Genomic DNA, 22415 nt, shown 5'->3' with positions numbered 1-22415 from the left:
TTTTAGGCTGTCATTGTACAAAATGCAATCTTTCCTTTGCAAAATGTAAACTTTTTACTGAAAACCTATTTGGCTTTTAGAGCAGTAAACAGCGCCATTAGAGACCTTGTGACTAAATTAAGAAAGAATGTAAAAACATATTTTTTCACCTCATGGAAGCTTGTGTTAGGAAGCTGCATCAATCTATCTATTCGCATGGCCTGGTTTTAATGGCATCACTGATTTAGAGAGGGCATTAGAGTAATGATTTGAAATGTTTTTCATAGCAGCTATTAACCTGGACAACAAATAGCAGTGGCACACAAATGAATGTAAATGTGTTGCGTTTTTATAGTTCATGTTGATCAGTTTCTAGGGTAACCAACTAAAGTTTTTTTTTTTTTTTTTTAACTTGTTAGACGGTATACCTAATTTTTTTTGTTTATTCTATTTTCTGAAGCTTATTGTCATAGCTGTATTTTTTTTTTTGGTGTCTTTTTCCCCAATATGCACCCTTTCTTAGATATATATTGTCATTATGTTTGGCCTATAACAGATTACTACTTTGTGTCTTCATTTACTGTGTTCATTCATACTGTCGGCCCTAATGTTAGGTCTGTCCATTCCAGATGGCTACCTGCAATATGCCCTTCGCTCTCCTCCTGTAAGTGTAAGGAAAACTGCTGTTCAACAGCAGACACACTGGTTTTTCTTGCCTGTGCTGGCACAGTTCTTCATTTGAGCTGAGGGTCGCAGTGAACTGCTTTTCATTAGCTGCAAGCAGCTTTCAAGTATGTGTGGATATGAGAATTGCCACACAGGCCACTGCCTAAACTATTACATTGCATTCCAGGTCACGTGTGGTTTTAAAATTCTAGAGCCCTTTATACCGATTAAGGGCTTGTTCTCACTTCGCATAGAAATGCATGTGCTGGTTTATTTACTTGTAATTTTGCACAGCATAATATATATAATAAAAACAAGAAAGGCACTAAAAAGGTTCCCCGTTTTGAAGTGTAAGGCTGGGTTTAAATATGTGCGAATTGGATGTGGTTTTCACCACTTCCAATCCGCATGAAATGCGAGTGTGACCGGCTCTCAATGGAGCCGTTTCACACATGTCCAGGGTGGCCACGGTGTGAATTCCAAAGGAGTCCTGTGCTTTTTTTGGTCCAGGTCAGGTGCAAATTCTGGCAAAGTTTGGACCTGAACAGGAACACACTGGACCCCAGGCGGGAAACTGCGGCCGCACATATGTGAACCCGGCCTAACAATATAACCTTGTTTGTTAGAGCATAATGGGGTCCTGCCATCCTACCAGCCTGTCTTAAAGGGACTTAGAAAATCTGAACTTATTTTTGTGTCTGAAGTTAATAAGGGAATAGCAGCTCATCAAGATAAAATGTAGTTCTGCCAGTCGTGCTCTCTGCAGAAATGGACTTTGTTCCAGTTGTGCTTACCTGTTCAATCTTGCACTAAAGTGCAAAACCAATTCAAAATAACTCTGCATTAGGGCTTTTTGTACAGCTGCAATCATTCTAGCAATATCCAGCAGCTGGCTGTCCAACAAGAGTTATATGCCCCAAGATATGCCAAGCAGCAGCTCAGCAAAACACTTAATGTTTGTATGAAAAATGATCCACGTGTTGTAAGCTCTGGGGTCTTGTCATACCAGCTGGAAACACATCTTTTCATTTGACCATCGAAAGATTATAAAGCTCACTCTCATGGCTTACATAAACATAGTGGTGAAGCAGAAAAAACCCTGCTGCAGTCAACATATTTCGTTTTTGATGGAGGGGAAAAGATTTAAGCCCCGGAAGATTTTACCTCCTTCCTGACCAGGCCCTATTTTGCGAATCGGCACTGCGTGATTTTAGCAGACAATTAAGTGGTCGTGCGACGCTGTACTCAAATGAAATAGATGTCCTTTTTTCCCCACAAACAGAGCTTTCTTTTAGTGGTATTTGATCACCTGTGCGATTTTTTTGATCATGCGCTATAAACAAAAAAAGAGCGACAGTTTTGCAAAAATAACAATATTTTTCCCATTTTTTTTATATGAAATTCCCCCAAAAAAATGTAAAAATCAAAATTTTTTAACATTTTAGGGCAATTTGTTTTCTACTACATATGTATGATAAAAAAAATTGCAATAAGCGTATTTTGACTGGTTTGCACAAAAGTTATTGCGTTTACTAACTAAGGGAAAGATTTTTGTCATTATTTTCTTTTTTTTTTAACGAGTAATGGCGGCGATCTGCGATTTTTTTTTTTTGGGCGAGACTGCGACATTGCGGTGGACAGATCGGACCCTTGACTGACATTTTTGACACTTTTGGGAGTACCAGTGACATTACTACAGTAATCGGTGCTAAAAATATGCACTGTTACTGTAAAAATGACACTGGCAGGGAAGGGGTTAACTTTATTGGAGAAGGAGGGGTTAAGTGTGTCCCTAGGGGCGTGCTTCTAACTGTTATGGGATGTGGCTGTTTGTGTAACAACAGAGAAATATGATCCTGCATAGCAGGACCGTATGATCTCTGTTCTTACACAGGGGAGAATGACAGGCGGCTTTGTTTACATTAGTCGCCTGCCTTTCTCCCTCTCCACTGGGAGATCCCGCGGACTGCTTAGGGAAAGAGCGGGGCGGGAGCGCGCCCCCGACAGCGTGCGCTCGCCCCCTATAGGCTCACAGGCTAGTGACGTACCCCTACGTCACTTTGCCTGTGAGGGGCTGACCGCCACCGTAAATAGTCGGGCGGCGGTCGGCAAGTGGTTAAATGCTATTTTTCCTCCAAGGGGTAAACTAGATTTGCTCGTTCAGTTGGATGCCCTCCACCAGGTCAGGAAAGAAGGGTAAGACTACTTAATGGGGTAACAGGCTGCTATAAAATCCGAACAAACTGTAAAAACTATCAAATAGACAGGAAGGGAGGAGACTTTTGCTCACTTTTGTTGAGAAAGGAAGCAAAGTAAAATCACCCATATGGGGACATAGATCACATTAGAAAGTTGACAGAAGTCAACAAACCCTTCCTTATTTTGTCCTTAACTAGGAAACAGGCTTGGGCTTTAAGACTGGGTTCACACACATGCGCATTGGATGTGTTTTTAACCGCATCCAATTTGCATAACATGTGACTGGTTTTCAATGGGGCCAGTTCACACATGTGTCGGGCGGCAACGGTGCGGTTTTGAAAAGGGTCCTGTGCGTTTTTGGGTCTGGCTCAGGTGTGAATTCATGTAAAAATTTGCACCTGAATCAGTGAACGAAACGCTCTGGACTGCAAACCGCAGCTGCATATGTGTGAACCCAGCCGAAGACAAAGGTTCCTTTATTTGACAATGCAGAAAGTGCCTGTTTTGAGTTCTGCCTTAGTAGCAGTCCCTTGTTAATTCTTTGTCTTAATGTAACTGATCTTCACTTACTGATTTTACCCATTAACCACCCAGTAAAATCTAAATTAAAAGAATCCCATTACAAGAAATTAAACTACACAGCATATAAGTACATGCTTCATTCTAAGGATATCATTTTGAGATGAGTCTTCAGCTGTAATTGCTATGCTTTTTGTGGTTTAGACAGCTTTTCAATTAACTATAAATGTAGAAAAAGCACTTTTCATCCTTCAGTATAGTGATATACTAGTTAATCACATTTCTGATTAAATAATTGGTAAGTGTAAATGTGATCAAATATGTCACAGAATTAAGGTTTGGTACCTGCTGGATTGTGAAGTGTAAACATCTTTGCTGTATGCTTTTCCTTATTCTGCTGAATGCTGACCTCTTAACAATTGCTAGATGGAAGCTCTGGCAATTTCTTCTTACATTGTGAAATGCATACATCTGCAAGATATGCACATTCTAAGGTACGGGGGAAAAAAACACTTTCTCTAGGTAACAACATTCTCACTTCTGATGCTTGTATTGTGCTGTATGTGCCTGTCTATGTGTAAAGATCACTTTCTGGAACGCTTAGTACTTGGCGAGCTTGTCATTTTTATCAGCGATATCCGTTACAGAATGTCCTAAACAGAAAAAGTATACCCCTGAGTATTTCAACACTAATGAAATGCTTCTTTTGAACTGTGTACAGCGCTGTATCGCAGGGTTTCCTAACTTTATCATATTGTTGTATACAACAAACACTTACCAAATACCCCTTGTTGTGTGACTATCTCAGGCACCATCTAAAGTGTGCTGTATCCTAGAAAGGTTTAGTAAAGCTTTCCAGCGTGCCGTGTGATTTTAAAAATAGAATAAACACTCTAGTTGGTTTTGTAGGAGACTCAGTTTACTTAGTTTCCAAAATAGTTTACGTGGTTTATAGTGTACCATGGAGGAGTACCCACTAAATCATTTTTTAGAATATGTGTACAAAGTGTTGGGGAGTAAGACCTACTGCTCTAAAGTACAAATATTACTTCTAAACCCTACATCCTAAGCTTGTGGATTAGAGATTGGTTTGTGTTTGAACACCAGCTGGGGTAGCTGAAAATACATGCGCTAAATTATATTGTTCTGAAAGATATTCATTTTTCTACATTGTTTCTGGTTTATGATTTTTATTTTTTTTATTCCATCAAGAAACCTGCAATTATCACACCCATTACTTTTCAGCAGTGCTTTCAACGGCGTAATGTTTTTCCTTTAACAAGCACAATCTAATAATAGAAAGCATCTAATGATGATATTTGTTGTAGAGCCGCTTTTATCAATTTTATTAAAGTATGCTCCCCTTTTTGTAATCATTTTTGAGGCTAATTTGCAGTTTCCAAATTTGGCAAAACATTTGTTTTGAACATTGTAACCTTTTGGTATGTTATAATAAGGCACTTTGTACATGGTAAGAACACCACATGTAGTGCATTGGCAGCAGCCATCCTGGGGTGTATTGATTGATTTATCTGTTCAGGAGACCCAGGCTGAGTAGAGTTGTATGCAGAAGCGAGGGAGGCTTTGATGTTCTCTACAAGTTTAAGCAGGATACATCAGAGAATCATTGGAAATCATTCCTGTGATGTACTATGTGGTTTAATTAAAACTTTTTTTTAATTATTAGCATCCTCCTTTTTTTAAAAGTCAGTCTTAAATATCCTTTGAGATGTGAATATTTATCACCAATACCATTGATTTGTGAATACGTGTTTTCCAACCATCCCTTTTAATGGAAAAATGTGTGAAAAAATTATTACTAAACGCAAGTTCCCCCAAACCTTACATAGGTACCCTCAGGATAAATAACATTATTTGTGAACCCCTGTTTAAGTATAACCCAGACAGCCCCTAGTAAATGCCCAAATATTAATGGTATATGTAGGTTAAAATGATCTTAATTTACTAATGCAGTTAGAATTGGAGCAAATTTTCACACACCCCTGGTGGTCATTACTGATTTTTCACACTGAACTGTACACATCAATGAGAAGTGTAAACTGCTAGAGATTGACTCAGTTTGTCATAAATTCTGGAACTTTTAGGCCTGGTTCACAGTTTAATGGTGCAGTAATGTATATTACCATAAAGCATTTTTTACCCCCCAAAAAAATTATACTGTTCCCTTAAAGCATGGTATACAGCACAGTGCTTGTGCTGTGTCATTTGGCCCCCTTTACCACCTAAAAAACCTGGCTGATCCTGCCAGTTTCTACCCTCCCCCTTGTAAACTGACCACGGTATATCATGGCTGCTGAGCCCTGACATCATGGTCAGTTTACGAGTCGCTGCAGCCTTGCACTGTTTTCTCTGTCCTCTTCTCCCCCCTCCCTCCATGACTGTTAGCGCCCGTCCCTCCACTCCTGCTGCTCTCATGTTTATTATAAAATAATCCTATCCACTCTGTAATATAATACTAAGTGCTCCTGTACCGGTGTTTTAGAAAAAATATGCGATCTATACCTATATCAGAGCGGCTACCAGCGATCACATGACTGCTCAGCTCTCTCTCTCTCCTCTCTTCCCCCTCCTCCCCAGCTGATGTCAGTGCTCAGGCCCACCCACTGGATCTGTCAGCTGGGCAGAGAATAGAGCCGAGGGGTCAGCTGAGCATCGGGAGATGCTCTGATATAGGTACAGATCGCCATCTTTTTGCTATAAGAGAGGCCCAGAAGCACTTAGTGTTATATTACAGAGTAGATTAGGTGGTTTTATAGTAGTGGCTTAACAACCACTTTAAGGCAGCTCAATAATTTTCAATGACCCTTTTTCCCAGGAGCTTAACACAAGATAGTGTGTTGCTGTACATTGTGGTACACTGAAGGTGCAATACGTACAAATGCGTGCATAGTATGGTTGGGTAAACCAGTCTGCTCTTTAATTCTTGTGACTATTGGGTTATCGTAAACTGACTGTCCTTTCAGAAAAGTGGAAAAAGGAAGATGACACCTCTACAGCATAATCCTCGATGAACATTATAATGTTTAATTGAGAAATAACAGAAACGAAAAGCTAACTTCTTTCAAAAGTAGTATTTCATTTTTTTTTTTGTTACATTCAGTGAATTTAACCACTTGACGACTGCCTAACAACAATTTACGTCGGCAGTCAGCCCCTCACAGGCAAAGCGACGTAGGTCTATGTCGCTAGCCTGTGAGGCTCTCGGGAGCGAGCGCGCGCCGCTGGAGGCGCTCTCCCGCTCGCTCACAGACCCCCCCCCGCGCGCGTGTGTCCGGCGGACCCGATGTCCGCCGAGCACTCACGATCGTCCGTTAGAGCAGGAGAAAGGCAGGCGGCTAATGTAAACACAGCCGCCTGTCATTCTCCCCTGTGTAAGAAGGAAGATCACAGGATTCTACTATGTAGGACCGTTGATCTCTGTTCTTACACTAGTAGGCACATCCAATCACAGTAAGAATCACGCCCCTAGGGACACACTTAACCCCTCCCTCTCAAATAAAGTTAACTCTTTCCCTGCCAGTGTAATTTTTACAGTGACAGTGCATATGCATAGCACTGATTACTGTAGTAATGTCACTGGTTACCCCAAAAGTGTCAAAAATGTAAGTCAAGGGTCCGATCTGTCCGCCGCAATGTCGCAGTTTTCTTACACACGAGCGGTCAACTTTAACATAAAAGTGGTTCCAGCGGCAGATTCGCCACGGGATCACTTTTTTGTAATATGACACTCACATACGGTACTGTGGTACAAGCATGAAGATAATGGGGCACGCTGTGATGATGTAGTCCTGGTGGTAGGCAGATTCCTGTGTCTCGCAGCGCTCTGGCCGTTCTGGTGGAGTCCGGGGCTCCAGGGAGGAAAGAAGAAATCCGTTGCATCCAGAGAACTTGCGTAGCAGCGGTGGGCGTGTCCTTGCGTGCTTTCTGAGCATATTATTATATTATAATATCAGGCCTATTAGCATTTTTTTCTTCTAGAAGCTAAATAGTGTTAGCCTAAAGTAGTGTGCATGGACACAGGATATTAGCATTTTTTTGAGCTTTAGCTTCTAGGAGCAGAAAAAAAAGTTTTTGTAGTTTCTTGGATCATTTTTCAAGCAGAAAAAACCTTGATTACTCCTAAATGTTCCTAACTGCTTCTAATTTCTACTAAAATGCTACTAACGGCATTTTTTTAACTTATTTTTTTTTCTTTTTCATCTTCTGCAAAACGCTAATAAAATGCTAATGCTCCTAAATGCACCTAAAAGCTTCCAAATGCTTCGAAAAGCTACTAGAAGCTGGCACAAAAAAATGCTATTTATCAGCATTTTTCATCCAGCACTTTTTTCTAGCTTTTTTTATTTTTTTTTTTTTATTTTTTTTTTACGGCTGTAGCACCTCACTGGAGCAAGATATCCGGTAAATCACACTGGTGTACAATATGAGAAACCGGATGCCTCCAATTAAGTCATTTTATTTAAATCAATTTTACAAACACAAAATAAATGCACTCTCTTTGGAAAGATAAAGAACTGCATATGAAACATCCCAGGCACTGTGTATTCTTCCCATGATAAAAGTCTTTGATTAGTTGAGCAAATGAAGCCAGGCGCAAGCTGCAGAGTATGGCAGGGATAGCAGCCGAACTATGCAGAATATAACAGGGAAGCGTCCATGTCCGAGTACTGCAGTCAGCTTGGATTCCTTTAGCCAAAGAGCAGTACAGAGAAGGGGCTGGCATTCCAGGGCTATGTAGTTCAGGGCAGATAGTCAAATCCTCACTTAGCCGGTGGTGCCCTTTTCTGTTTGTTTCCCATATTGGCTCTAAACCCCCCTGAAAAAACAATTTGTTGCAGAGGGGCAGCAGAGTTTGCAACCATGTAAACAAGCCCTTAGAGCTGCAAAGACTGACTGCTAGAATCAAGTGTAAAGTTAAACTTTATTGGAAAACAAATCTGAAAGACAGAGGAGCTATGTCAAAAGGGTGACGCAAATGGATGGTGACAATGTTTGAAACATTTAAGATTGCAGTGTGGGCTTAGCCTAGATCAGCCTTTTTCATCCTGGGTGTCTTCAAGTGGTGCCTTGCAGGGGCGTAACTACAAGGGTTGCAATTGCAACCGGGCCCCATGCTCCAGGGGGCCTGTGCGGCTCCCCTGTACACCTGGATAGGAGGGGCGGCGGGGGCAGCATGTAGAGAAATCACTGTCCTCCTTTTTCCTCCTGTAGCTGCAAGAGGAAAATGGAAGAGATTGGTTCCTCTGTATGCTGTCCCTGCCACTCCTCCTATCCAGTTCACTTGTGTTCTACTGTCTCTGGGCCCCTGTGTGCTCCCCTGGTCCCCCACTTTGCTGCCCCCCCCCCCCCCACTGTGCTCCCTTCCCTCTCCTGCCGGCTGCTGCAGGGGATATGTCACAATAGAGAACCAGGAAGGGGTCAGTAAATATGTAATTTACCAGACCCTTCCTTTTCTGAATGGACAGGGTCATAGTCAGTGACAATGTAAAAAAATAAAATGATAAAAAAAAATACAAATAAAGTACCAAAAAATAAAAACTACTGACACCAGTGGGTGAACTTCCAGGATCGCAAAGGTCACACTTGCGACCTGGCCCTGGCATTCCACCACCATTGGGAGGCCCTAAGATGGCAGGAAGGGGGCCCACTGCAGAACTTGTGAAAGGGTCCCATTGCGGGACCCTAATAAAGGGCCCCGCAACGAGAGTAAATGGCCCCGGGATCAGAGGGAGGGGCCCCAGACTTGAAGGGAAGGGCCCCAGACTTGAAGGGAAGAGGTCCGGGGGGGCCCTTCATGGTTTCATGCACCAGGGCCCTGAAGGTTCTAGTTACGCCTCTGGTGCCTTGGTAAAATGCCTACAAATAGCCCAAAAATGGTATAAAAGCTAGCCAGGAGATCAAGCCGGCCTTTTACTTAAACAAAGCCAGAGGTTTTCATTGTGCACAATTACATCCTGCTAGCCGCCGGCGTCTTAACCACCATTGACGTCATAAGGAGGACGTTGGGCTCCTACACAGAATCGTTGTTTGCCCTGACTCTGCCCTACTCCATCAGCACTGAGGTCACATTACCTGAGTGATGGAGAGGTACTGAGGAAGAAGAGAAGCACTGGATTACCAGTCTGTGCCAGTGTGCAATGGTGTATTTGATTTTAGAACAATAAACCACCTGTAATGTTGGTTGTGTGTGGATGCTGCTGTGTTACAAGAAACTATTAGTTTAGTTTTTTACATTTTAGAATGGGATGCTTCGGGATTGTGCAGAATTTGAAAGGGTACCTTGACTAAAAATCGGTTAAGAAACACTGGCCTAGGTTAACACTACATGCTGGTATCCCAGTGGCCGCGTTTTCTAGGGCCAAAAGCAGCCCATTTGTTTGAAAGGGCTGCTGTACGTATGAAAAACGCAGGGAAAAGAAAAATAACCTTTTACAAAAATGCAGTCGCAGAGAAACCGCATAGTTCTGTGTGGTTTACAGTGCATAAGGGTGTCAGGATTATTGGCACCCCCACAAATATGCTGAAAGGCCATGCATTTTTGTTAAATGTTTTCCCACACCCGCTAAGATGTGAACCTATCTGTAAAGAAGTAGTAAATAAAAAAACAAAAAATAGTTTTTGCATGTTTGCTTTTTTTCCTACTTCTTTCAGTCCACACTGCAATCTGACCTTGCTGGAAATATTAGCCTGTTAAGCTTGGGAAGCAAAGTGAGTAATATCTTTTTGGGGGATGGATAGCTGTAAAAGTCAGCTCAAGTGTGAGGTTAAAGGATAAGTTTACCTTTTAGGAAAAAAATAATAAATGCACATTTTTTGCAGGTAAAAAAAATGTGCATTTATTATATTTTTTTCTTTTGGAGCCTGTAAAGCATTGCACCAGTAATCAGAAGATTGCTGGTGCCATGCAGGTATGAACCAACCCCTTTAATAAGGTCTCCTTTAGGTCTGTCAGTATATCTGTATACCCATACATCCCGTACAGCAGACAGATACACTGACAGGAACAAATTTGTGAACTACCAAGCCTTAACCATCCTACACAAGGAGGAGCGTGTAGGCAGCGGTGTAATCATACTCATTCATTGTCCTATGAGACTACTAATGACACAGTCAGTGGCTCAAATGAATGATGGTGTCACCCTTGGCTATGAAGTGTCAAAGTGCGTGAGTCACGGTTTAGGCAAAACAGAACTAGTGTACGTATGTTCTTCAACGTTGACTTTAAACATATTTTGTGTATATTTATCCTGTTGTATTTTCCTAGAATGTATGCTACTGGAAATATTATTTGTCCACATTTAATCAAGTGAATGTGGCTAATATAATGTAGCTGTAGATTTTCCTTCTGTCTGTATAATTTGTCACAGCTTGGAAGTGCAGGAATGCTCCTGTTTAGTCACAGGTGATTTCATTTGATGGAGTCGCTGATCCACCTGCATCTCAGCATGCATATCCATTAACCCTGGCCTAGGAGTGGTCCAGTGAGCAGCTCTGAGAACTCTTTGCTTGATGAGCTATGGCTTTCCCAGCATTTGGCATGGCACAGAAAAGCCCCCAGCTGACACCATGACAGAGCTGCTGTTGTATTTGGGCACATTGTTGACTTTGCTGATATGAGCCATTGCCCATTAATAAACATGAATAGCCTTTTCTCATTTGTAATGATTTAAAAAGCTTTCCTATTGAGGTATATAATGGAATTCAATTACCATGCATGTTGTGTCTATGGTAGTTTTTTTTTTCTCTACAGAAGCAAAAGATATACACATTGTTTAGATGTATTCTAGATCTACTGCAGAGAAATATAAAGGGTGCATTGAATAACAATTCATCATTCATATAGGACATGCAGTGCAGCTTCTGGATCACTGACTTTGTTAATGTCAGAGCACTTGACATACAGAATTCAAGCTGCTGCTACATTCCCAAATACACGCTTTAATAATAGCAGCACCATTCTACTAAATGTTGTTTTCTCAGTGTAATTGTATTGCAGGAAACCAAATGTCATTATCCCATTCATTTGTTTTGTCACAGGCCAGCTGAACACATTCATGAAAGGTACACCTAATGGCCTTTAATATTAATGCAAAGAACATTATTGTACAGCTACAGCACCCAAGCAAATTTTAACTTTCTTCCATCTAGTGTAGTCACAGCTCTGCAAAATTATATATCATTAGTTACTTTGCAATGTCCTTTTTTTCCCCCAATAAATCGTGTGTGCACATTGCAATTCTATATTGTAAAAATGCAGTCTCAGAATGCTGTAGGAACTAATACTATGGATCAGTCTGCATATTTACTAATCTTCACTAGAGGGAATTAAGTGCTATGCACACTCGTGATCCTTTCTGGCAAGAATGTATAGTTACATTTAGCATGTATATCTGTTTTACAGTACTATTCTTGAAAGTGGAATAAAAGCATGTGTACTGTAACTATAAAATTATTATATATTTATTTTTTGTTTTGTTTCAACATTTGATTCTACATAAGCTCAATGATATTTGGGTCAACAATCTAGCTGCAAAGTCACCACTGAATGCATGGCATGTATGTGGCAAATTAAATGCGGATAATGGTATGGTTTCTTTGTCTGTTTGCTGCTGTGGATGGCTTTGTTGTGTTGTTTAATGTCTTAGCCACTGAATGAAAGCATTGGCACATGAATAATCTTTCTTAGAGGTGATGTGAATCATAAGGTGCTAGTATGTGGACTTAAGTGCCCTGATTTTACTATTATTTATAAAGCCACTCATTGTTTTTAGATCGTAAAGCTATATTTTGGATTATGTTGAATAGCCTTTCTGTAGTCCTTTTCAGCAAATATACTCTTGGCCTTCCACTAGGTGTCACTGTATCTCTGTAAGTTTTCTTATCTTATGTTGCAAGCTTAATCTTATTATACGATATTTAGGATGCATTTATTTGTACTTTCAGTAATTTGCAGTCGTGTTTAAAAATGTTATCTTAAAAAATTATTTGTGGTACACAATAGTGCTATGCCTAATATGCAGCAGTCCTTGAAGCCTAGTTGTTGGCGACAGGAAAAATTATGCAAAATGAGAGAACCGTTTTCATGACAATTGTGGTGTTTTTCACTAATCATTTTCATTATGGTTTCCTGAGTATAAAAAAAAAGTGTAAAGCATTGTTTCGATTATAAGTTACTATAGTAGCCATCAGACAGCACTTTTGCCAATTGTGGAATTTTTCTTTTTTCAGGCAGAGTATGTCCAGCTTGTTACTGAACTTCGAATGACAAGAGCCATTCAGCCACAAATCAATGGATTTTTACAGGGCTTCCATATGTTTATACCGCCATCTCTAATACAGCTGTTTGATGAGTTTGAATTGGTGAGCTGAATTTTTCATTGTGTATTTTTACTTGAAAATGTCGATCAATATTTTGTAGTGGCTTTCACAAGAAACCTTTTACAATTTACATTATTTTTCTGTGTTTATAGAAGAAAAAAAAAAAAATTTTCTTTGAATGTTAAACTTTAGTGTATTTAAAATACGCAAACCGTGAATTAACATTCATTAGAAACCTGTGTGTGTTTGTGTGTGGATGTATATGTATGTATATGTATTTGTGTATGTATGTATGTATGTATATATATATATATATATATATATATATATATATATATATATATATATATTCTCACAAAAGTGAGTACAACCCCCACATTTTTGTAAATATTTTATTATATCTTTTCATGTGACAACTCTGAAGAAATGACACTTTGCAACAATGTAAAGTAGTGAGTGTACAGCTTGTATAACAGTGTAAATTTGCGGTCCCCTTAAAATAACTCAACACACAGCCATTATTGTCTATACCACTGGCAACAAAAGGAAGTACACCCCTAACTGGAAACGTAAAAGTTTGGTCCAATTAGCCATTTTCCCTCCCCGGTGTCATGTGTGTTACAAGGTCTCGGATGTGAATGGGGAACAGGTGTGTTAAATTTGGTGTTTTATCGCTCTCTCTCTAATGCTGTTTACTAGAAGTTCAACATGGCACCTCATGGCAAAGAACTCTCTGAGGATCTGAAAAAAAGAATTGTTGCTGTACATAAAGATGGCCTAGGCTATAAGAAGATTGCCAAGACCCTGAAACTGAGCTGCAGCATGGTGGTCAAGACCATACAGTGGTTAAACAGGACAGGTTCCACTCAGAACAGTCCTCGGCATGGTCGACCAAAGAAGTTGAGTGCATGTGCCCAGCATCATATCCAGAGGTTGTCTTTGGGAAATAGATGTATGAGTGCTGCCAGCATTGCTGCAGGGGTTGAAGGGGTGGGGGGGTCAGCCTGTCAGTACTCAGACCATCCGCCACACACTGCATCAAATTGGTCTTCATGGCTGTCGTTCCAGAAGCCTCTTCTAAAGAGAGCCCGCAAACAGATTTCTGAAGACAAGCAGGCTAAGGACATGGATTACTGGAACAATGTCCTGTGGTCTGATGAGACCAAGATAAACTTACTTGGTTCAGATGGTGTCAAGCATGTGTGGTGGCAACCAGATGAGGAGTACAAAGACAAGTGTGTTTTGCCTACAGTCAAGCATGGTGGTGGGAGTGTCATGGTCTGGGGCTGCATGAGTGCTGCCGGCACTGGGGAGCTACAGTTCATTGAGGGAACCATGAATGCCAACATGTACTGTGACATACTGAAGCAGAGCATGATCCCCTCCCTTTGGAGACTGGGCCGCAGGGCAGTATTCCAACATAACGACCCTAAACACACCTCCAAGAGGACCACTGCCTTGGTAAAGAAGCTGAGGGTTAAGGTGATGGACTGGCCAAGCATGTCTCCAGTCCTAAACCCTATTGAGCATCTGTGGGGTATCCTCAAACGGAAGGTGGAGGAGCGCAAGGTCTCTAACATCCACCAGCTCTGTGATGTCGCCATGGAGGAGTAGAAGAGGACTCCAGTGGCAACCTGTGAAGCTCTGGTGAACTCCATGCCCAAGAGGGTTAAGACAGTGCTGGCAAATAATGGTGGCCACACAAAATATTGACACTTTGGGCCCAATTTAGACCTTATTACCTAGGGGTGTACTCACTTTTGTTGCCAGCGTTTTAGACATTAAAGGCTGTGTGTTGTTATTTTGAGGGGACAGCAAAGTTATTCTGTTATATAAGCTGTACACTCTGTATTTTACATTGTAGCATAGTGCCATTTCTTCAGTGTTGTCACATATAAAGATATAATAAAATATTTACAAAAATGTGAGGGGTATACTCACTTTTGTGAGATACTGTGTATGTGTGTGTATATGTGTGTGTATATATATATATATATATATATATATATATATATATATACACACACAGTTGTGCTCATAAGTTTACATACCCTGGCAGAATTTGATTTCTTGGCCATTTTCCCGAGAATATGAATAACACAAAAACTCTTCTTTCACTCATGGTTAGTGTTTGGCTGAAGCCATTTGTTATCAATTGGCTGTGTTTACTTTTTTTAAGTCATAATGACAACAGAAACTACCCAAATTACCCAGATCGAAGTTTACATACCCCAGTTCTTAATAACTTGTATTGCCCCCTTTAACATCAATGACAGCTTGAAGTTTTCTGTGGTATTTGTGGATGAGGCTCTTTATCTTCTCAGATGGTAAAGCTGCCCATTCTTCCTGGCAAAAAGCCTCCAGTTCCTGTAAATTCTTGGGCCGTCTGGCATGAACTGCACGTTTGAGATCTCCCCAGAGTGGCTCAATGATATTGAGGTCAGGAGACTGAGAGGCCACTCCAGAGCCTTCACTTTATTCTGCTGTAGCCAATGACAGGTCGACTTGGCCTTGTGTTTAGGATTATTGTCATGTTGAAATGTCCAAGTATGTCCTATGCGCAGCTTCCGGGCTGATGAATGCAAATTTTCCTCCAGTGTTTTTTGATAACATACCGTATTCATCTTGTCATCAATTCGGGCCAAATTTCCTGTGCCTTTGTAGCTCACACATCCCCAAAACATCAGTGAGCCACCTCTGTGTTTCACAGTAGGAATGGTGTACCTTTCATCATAGGCCTTGTTGACTCCTCTCCAAATTGTAGCGTTTTTTGGTTGTGGCCAAAAAGCTAAATTTTAGTCTCATCACTCCAAATGACTTTGTGGCAGAAGGTTTGAGGCTTGTCTCTGTGCTGTTTGGGGTGTTGTAAGCGGGATACTTTGTGGCATTTGTGTATTAATGGCTTTCTTCTGGCGACCATGCAGCCCCTCTGTTCTTCAAGGGCCTCCTTACTGTGCATCGTGAAACAGCCACACCACATGTTTTAAGCAAGTCCTGTATTTCACCTGAAGTTATTTGTGGGTTTTTTTTTTTCCTGGCAGTTGTGGCTGAAATGTTAGTTGGTCTACCTGACCGTGGTTTGGTTTCAACAGAATCCCTCATTTTCCACTTGATTAGAGTTTGAACACTGCTGACTGGCATTCTCCATTCCTTGGATATCTTTTTATATCCCTTTCCTGTTTTATGCAGTTCAACTACCTTTTCCTGCAGATCCTTTGACAATTATTTTGCTGTCCCCATGACTCAGAATCCAGAAACATCAGTGCAGCACTGGATGAAAGATTCAAGGGTCTGTCAGGAGTCCAGAAACTCATTGGACCTTTTATACACACACACTAATTACAAGCAAACAGATCACAGGTGAGGATGGTTACCTTTAATAGCCAACCCCTTTGTGCCAACTTATGTGCATGTTATCAGGCTAAAATTACCAGGATATGTCAACTTTTGATCAGGGTCATTTGGGTAGTTTCTGTTGTCATTATGATTTAAAAAGAGTAAACCCTGTTGATTGATAATACATGGCTTCAGCCAAACACTAACCACGAGTGAAAGAAAAGTTTTTGTGTTATCATTCATTTTCTCTGAAAAATGCCCAAGAAATCATAAATTCCTGCAGGGTATGTAAGCTTATGAGCACAACTGTGTGTATATGTATGCATATGTATATATGTGTGTATATATATATATATATATATAGATATAGATATATAGATAGATTACACAGAGTGCATATAAAAAGTCTACACACCCCTGTTAAAATGTCAGGTTTCTGTAATTTAAACAAATGAGACAAAGACAAATCATTTCAGAACTTTTTCCACCTTTGTTACCTATAAACTGTACAACCAGTGTTAATTTCGTCGACTAAAACCGACTAAAACGTTTTCGTCGACTAACACAATTCCGATGACTAAAATACGACTAAAACTAAAATGGCATTTTAGTCTTAAGACTAAAATATGACTAAAACTAAAATGGCATTTTAGTCAAAAGACTATAACTAAAACTAAATCGAAATTTGCTGCCAAAAATTAACACTGGTGCATGCTCAAAGCATAAATAATAACATATTAGATTTTTCACTCCAGGACCAGCAGTAGTATATAATGAGTTTGGAAATTGTAGAGAAATGCTTAAATAAAGCATTACAAATTACAATTGAACTACACCCATTCGATTATAGATGACTAAAATGAGTTTTAGTCGACTAAAATGTAGGGCGTTTTAGTCGACTAAAATATACTGGAGTTTTAGTCGACTAAATACGACTAAAACTAAAACACTTGCAGAAGACTAAAATGGGACTAAAACTAAAATGCCATTTTAGTCCTAAGACTAAGACTAAAACTAAATTGAAATTTGCTGCCAAAATTAACACTGTGTACAACTCAGTTGAACAACAAACTGATTTTTTTTTTTTTTTTTAGGTGGAGGGAAGTAAAACTAAAATAATATAGTTGCATAAGTGTGCACACCCTTAAACTAATACTTTGTTGAAGCCCCTTTTGATTTTATTACAGCACTTAGTCTTTTTGGTTATAACAGCATTGCACATGTTTACTTGGCAATATTTGCCCACTCTTCTTTGCAAAAACACTCCAAATCTGTCAGATTGCAAGGGCATCTCCTGTCCACAGCCCTCTTCCGATCACCCCACAGATTTTCAATCTGATTTAGTTCTGGGCTCTGGCTGGGCCATTCCAAAACTTTAATCTTCTGGTGAAGCCATTCCTTTGTTGATTTTGATGTATGCTTTGGGTCATTGTCATGCTGAAAGATGAAGTTCCTCTTCATGTTCAGCTTTCTAGCAGAAGCCTAAAGATTTTGTGCCAATATTGACTGGTATTTGGAACTGTTCATAATTTCCTTTCCTTGACTAAGGCCCCTGTTCCATCTGAAGAAAAACCACCCCAAAGCATGATGCGGCATCCACCATGCTTCACTGTGGGTAATGGTGTTCTTTTGGTGTTGTGCAGTGTTGTTTTTGCGCCAAATATTTCTTTTGGCACAAATGTTCAACCATGCATAAAACATTTTCCCACATGCTTTTTGGAGACGTCAGAAGTGTTTTTACAAAATGTAGCCAGGCTTGGATGTTTTTCTCCATAAGAAATGGCTTCTGTCTTGACACTCTACCCCATAGCCCAGACATATGAAGAATATGGGAGATTGTTGTCACATGTACCACACAGCCAGTACTTGCTAGATATTCCTGAAGTTCCTTTTTTGTTTCTGTAGTCCTGTTGGCAGCCTCCCTGACCAGTTTTCTTCTCGTCTTTTCATCAATTTTGGAGGAACGTCAGTTCTTGGTAATGCCACTGTTGTGCCATATTTTCTCCACTTGATAATGACTGTCTTCACTGTGTTCCATGGTATATATAATAATGTCTTGGAAATTTTGTATCCTTCTCCTGACTGATACCTTTTTAACAATGAGATCTTTGGAAGCTCTCTGCAGACCATGGCTTTTGCTGTAGGATGCGACTATGAAAATGTCAGGAAAGACCTACTAGAACAGCTGAACTTTATATGGGGTTAATCAGATGCACTTTAAATGATGGCAGGTGTGTACTGACTCCTATTTAACATGACTCTGAATGTGATTGCTTAACTCTGAACACAGCTACATCCCCAGTTATAAGTGTGGGTGTGCACAACATTATTTATTTAATTTTTTTTATTTTTACAAATCCCCCCCCCCACCCACAATTGATTGGTACAGTTTATAGGTCACATTAAAGGTAGTAAAGGTTTTGAAATTATTTATCTTTGTCTAATTTTTTTACATTACAGAAACCTGACATTTAAACAGGGGTGTGTAGATTTTTAATATCCACTGTGTATGTGTGTGTGTGTGTATATATGTATATATATATATATATATATATATATATATATTTATATTTATTTTGTATATATGTATGTGTGTGTGTGTATATATACATATATTTATTTCTCTATCGTCCATTGACAGACGCAGCCTCCATCTTCATTAGCCATTGGGTTATGCTGCCCCCTACAGCAGTATTTCTAGGCAGGAAAAATTTAACGGGGCTGTCCCCACAGGCATTACCCACACACCCTCTGCTCCAGCAAACCAGTTTGTTTCTGCCTATAGAAGGAAAGACATTGTGTTGCCTTCCTTATGTCCTAAGCCTAAGCATCCCAAGGAATTTGCTTTACACTCTTTGGATGGGGTTCGGACGATAAAGGTTTATCTGATGGTTACTGAGTCTTTTAGGAAAATGGACTCTCTCTTTGTCCTTATGGACGGACCTTGAAAAGGTTTGGCTGCATCAGCTGTAACCATATCAAGATGGATCAGGCAGACGGCTGTTCAGGCTTATTCACTCAAGGGTCAGGTTCCTCCTTTCCCTGTGAAGGCGCATACTAGAGTGCTGAGTGCCTCTTGGGCTTTTCGCCATCAGGCCTCTGTTGTACAATTTTGTAAGGCAGTGACTTGGTCGTCTGTGCGCACCTTTACAAAATTCTACAAGGTGGATTTGTTGGCATCTTCGCATGCCTCTTTTGGCCGCAAGGTTTTGTAGGCTGCTATTTCGTAAGAGAATGTTTTGTTTCTCTTAGGGGTTTTTTCGCCTGGGTGAGCTCCTGTTGTTTTGGTTGAGCTTCATATTACCCAGTTGGCTAAGTTTAGCCTTTGGAGTTTACGTTACTATCTGTTTGCGTTCTTCCCAATCTTCATACCTACACTGCTTTGGGACATCCCAATGGCTAATAAAGATAGAGGCTGCGTCTGTCAATAGACTATAGAGAAAACAAGATTTTTGTAAGATCTTACCATAAAATCTGTTTCTCTGAAGTCCATTGACAGACTCAGCACCCGCCCCTCTGATATGGGGATGTTTTTTTCTCTCTTCTTCACTGCTTACAACTAAACTGGAGCAGAGGGTGTGTGGGTAATGCCTGTGGGGACAGCCCTATGGGCGCGGAGATTAACATTTTTCCTGCCTAGAACTACTCCTGCAGGGGGCAGCATAACCCAATGGCTAATGAAGATGGAGGCTGTGTCTGTCAATGGACTTCAGAGAAATAGATGTTACGGTAAGATCTTACAAAAATCTTGTTTTTCCACACAAATTACTAGAATAATTACTTAAAGTCAAATTGTGGCTCAAAATAACATACTACTATTACTAAAATATGAAGAAATGTACACGCATGTGCCTGCTTTTGTTTTCCAAAAATGAATACTAAAATTTATGACTACATTTATGCTTAGTCTCTCAGCACCCAAATAAAATGCAGTTTAGCTGGGTGTGATTATCAGTAGGTGCTGCTATACAGTAATATACTTTTTGTCCAATGCAATATTTCATCCTATTTATATTGACTGAGCTGTGATTCAGTTAAGCACATCATATGGAGATAGCATTGTGTCATTTAACTTAAGATCTGCCCAAACATTCTATTGGGGTACATGCCATTTCCCATTAGCTTGCAGCCCTATGCACACCAATTAGCTATAAACTCGAGCAATTTTGGATTTTCCATAATTTTTCCAGGCTGAATCTAACTAGATGTATGTTTAAAAATGCTCATGCAAAGTTTAGCTAATGAACTGCTTGTAAAAAATCTATCAGTAGATCCAAAGATACAGGCATTACCAGACTTTACTTTTACAGGATATGTAAGCTGGGAATAGATGGGTATCTTTATACATATATTTTTTTTGTTAAGTCAGGCTGAATGAAAAAACAAAACAAAAACACGGTTTCCTCCATCCACACAAATTATTGACTTCTGTCATGCAGGGACAGGCACCCACTGATCAGCATTTGTCCCGTCTCGTCCCTGCTGAAACGGACACATTTTGATCTGTCTATGGCCAGCTTTAGATGTTCATTTGACTTCACCTGCCTATACCTGAAATTTGACACGCAGTTTTACTAAACTGGTTCATCCATATTCCCATTCTATTCATGATACAATCCGTTTTATTTGCTTATATGTCTGACATGTTTACTTTGAACCAGATGTATGGGCAAAATAAAATTACATACTGTATATAATGTATGTACAGGACACAGGCTAAATGTTCAGAGACCCTGGGTTACCGGCTTCTACCTTTTTAGGTGACTGGATACTGGTAAAGGTATTAGACAAACCGCTCTTAGGCGTATCCCTATAACCCTACCCTACTCGGTGAGATCTCTTTTGGAGAAGTTTTTCTGCTTGCTAGTTGTTATCAGATTCTTCCATCAACCTCTTTACTGCCTTATACTACTAGAACAATAGAAGCAGTGAAACCTTGGGAACTATACTTGGACCCCACATTTTGGGGAAACAGCTGTTTTTTAATCCCGATATAACATGGTGTTGTCCCCTGTTGACCTTTTCAGTAGAACTGTTGTGTCTCTGCTTCCTGTAATAGGGTGAAAATGTTATTTATTCTAATATAGATAGGGAAGTTTAAATAAAGGAACAGAAACTTTAATTAAAAGACAAGAAAGGTTTAGAAGAGTTTCAGCAAAAGGTTTTTTCCATGTTTAAAACACATTAATAAAATGGACTGTTGTAAGGACCCACCACTCTAATAAGTGTTTTATTTTTTTGTGTTACAAAAAACGGAAAAATAGTGAACTACATGCAAGAATAAAAAGTGATAAACCTTTTACAGGATGGCTCAGACAAGCAATAATAGATGTGCTAATTCAAGTGACAGACTATGCCTTTTTTGCCTTCATATGCCTTTTTTGATTTTTCACGTAGACCCAAAATTAAAGCCGAACCAAAGTCCACAATTACTCACTTCTGTTCCAGTGGTGCATTGTCAGCGAGCTACCTTGCTGGCGCCAACATCTTTTCCCCAGTTTCTTCTAGGTGCCAGGTCTTCAACCACTGTGACCAAAAAAAGACAAATATTAGGTGCTACTCAGGTAGAGAGGTAAAGTCCAACTAGACTGCTGTGAGTGCAGGCAGGGATAGGGGGCTCGTCCTAGCTCCAAGCTGCGGCATTGTCAAACGAAAAGATGCATAAGCCGCACATCATGAAGCAGACCCATGTGCATGAAGTGAGATGAATGGCAACCTCAGCCCAGACTCTAGCCAGGCCATGCCCTCAACACATTTCACTCTGCCCTGTAAAGCTTAAATATGGGGATTCAACCACCCTATTGGGCCCAGGAATTTTGTAAGGAATTTTTTTTCGTCCCTCAGGGTCCTCCCATAAGGGTTCAAAACCTTTCAATACCATGGGAGGTTCCAAGCGGCCCTGGTCTGGCAAGCTGAGAGAGGGATTCTCTAGACCCACAGACAAGGCTCCTTAAGCATGAAGGTGCACCCTCACACGTCCCTGGGTGGGGGGACTTCTTCACTGGTTTCTGGACCTGTGGACCTCCTTGGTGCAAGACAAATGGGTCCACGAAGTGATACAGTCCGGCTAAAAGATCGAGTTTCTTTCTTACCCTTCGGAAAGGTTCTTTCCTTCCAATGTGCACCTGTCCCCTGACCAATTGCAAGCTCTGTTTGGGGCGGTACAAGACCTGCTGCTTCAGGATGTGATTGTCCCGGTTCTGGTCTCAGAACAGTTTCAAGGTGTATTGAACCTGTTTACGGTCCCAATGGGCAAGATGCGTCAGGATGGAGTCCATTCGCACGGTAGTGGCATCCCTACATCAGGAGGATTTTCTTGCCTCTATCGACCTCAAAAATGCTTACTTGCAAATTCCACTCTGTGCCCGTCATCAGCG

At 40.4% G+C, this 22415-nt stretch overlaps 1 protein-coding gene across 2 annotated transcripts in view; it reads left to right on the top strand.

Moving 5' to 3' along the window:
* Nucleotides 1–22415, top strand: part of HACE1 (HECT domain and ankyrin repeat containing E3 ubiquitin protein ligase 1) — a 205960-nt gene that overhangs the window by 117791 nt on the left and 65754 nt on the right. For both annotated transcript variants that reach the window (XM_082250000.1, XM_082249999.1), the window contains exon 20: nucleotides 12613–12744. In XM_082250000.1, the coding sequence (XP_082106126.1) occupies nucleotides 12613–12744 (132 nt within the window). The remainder of the gene's footprint in view (nucleotides 1–12612; nucleotides 12745–22415) is intronic.

This window comes from Pelophylax lessonae (genome assembly GCF_965119305.1).
Source record: "Pelophylax lessonae genome assembly, chromosome: 3".
Lineage (NCBI taxonomy): Eukaryota > Metazoa > Chordata > Amphibia > Anura > Ranidae > Pelophylax > Pelophylax lessonae.
This window is presented reverse-complemented; position numbering and strand designations above follow the sequence as displayed.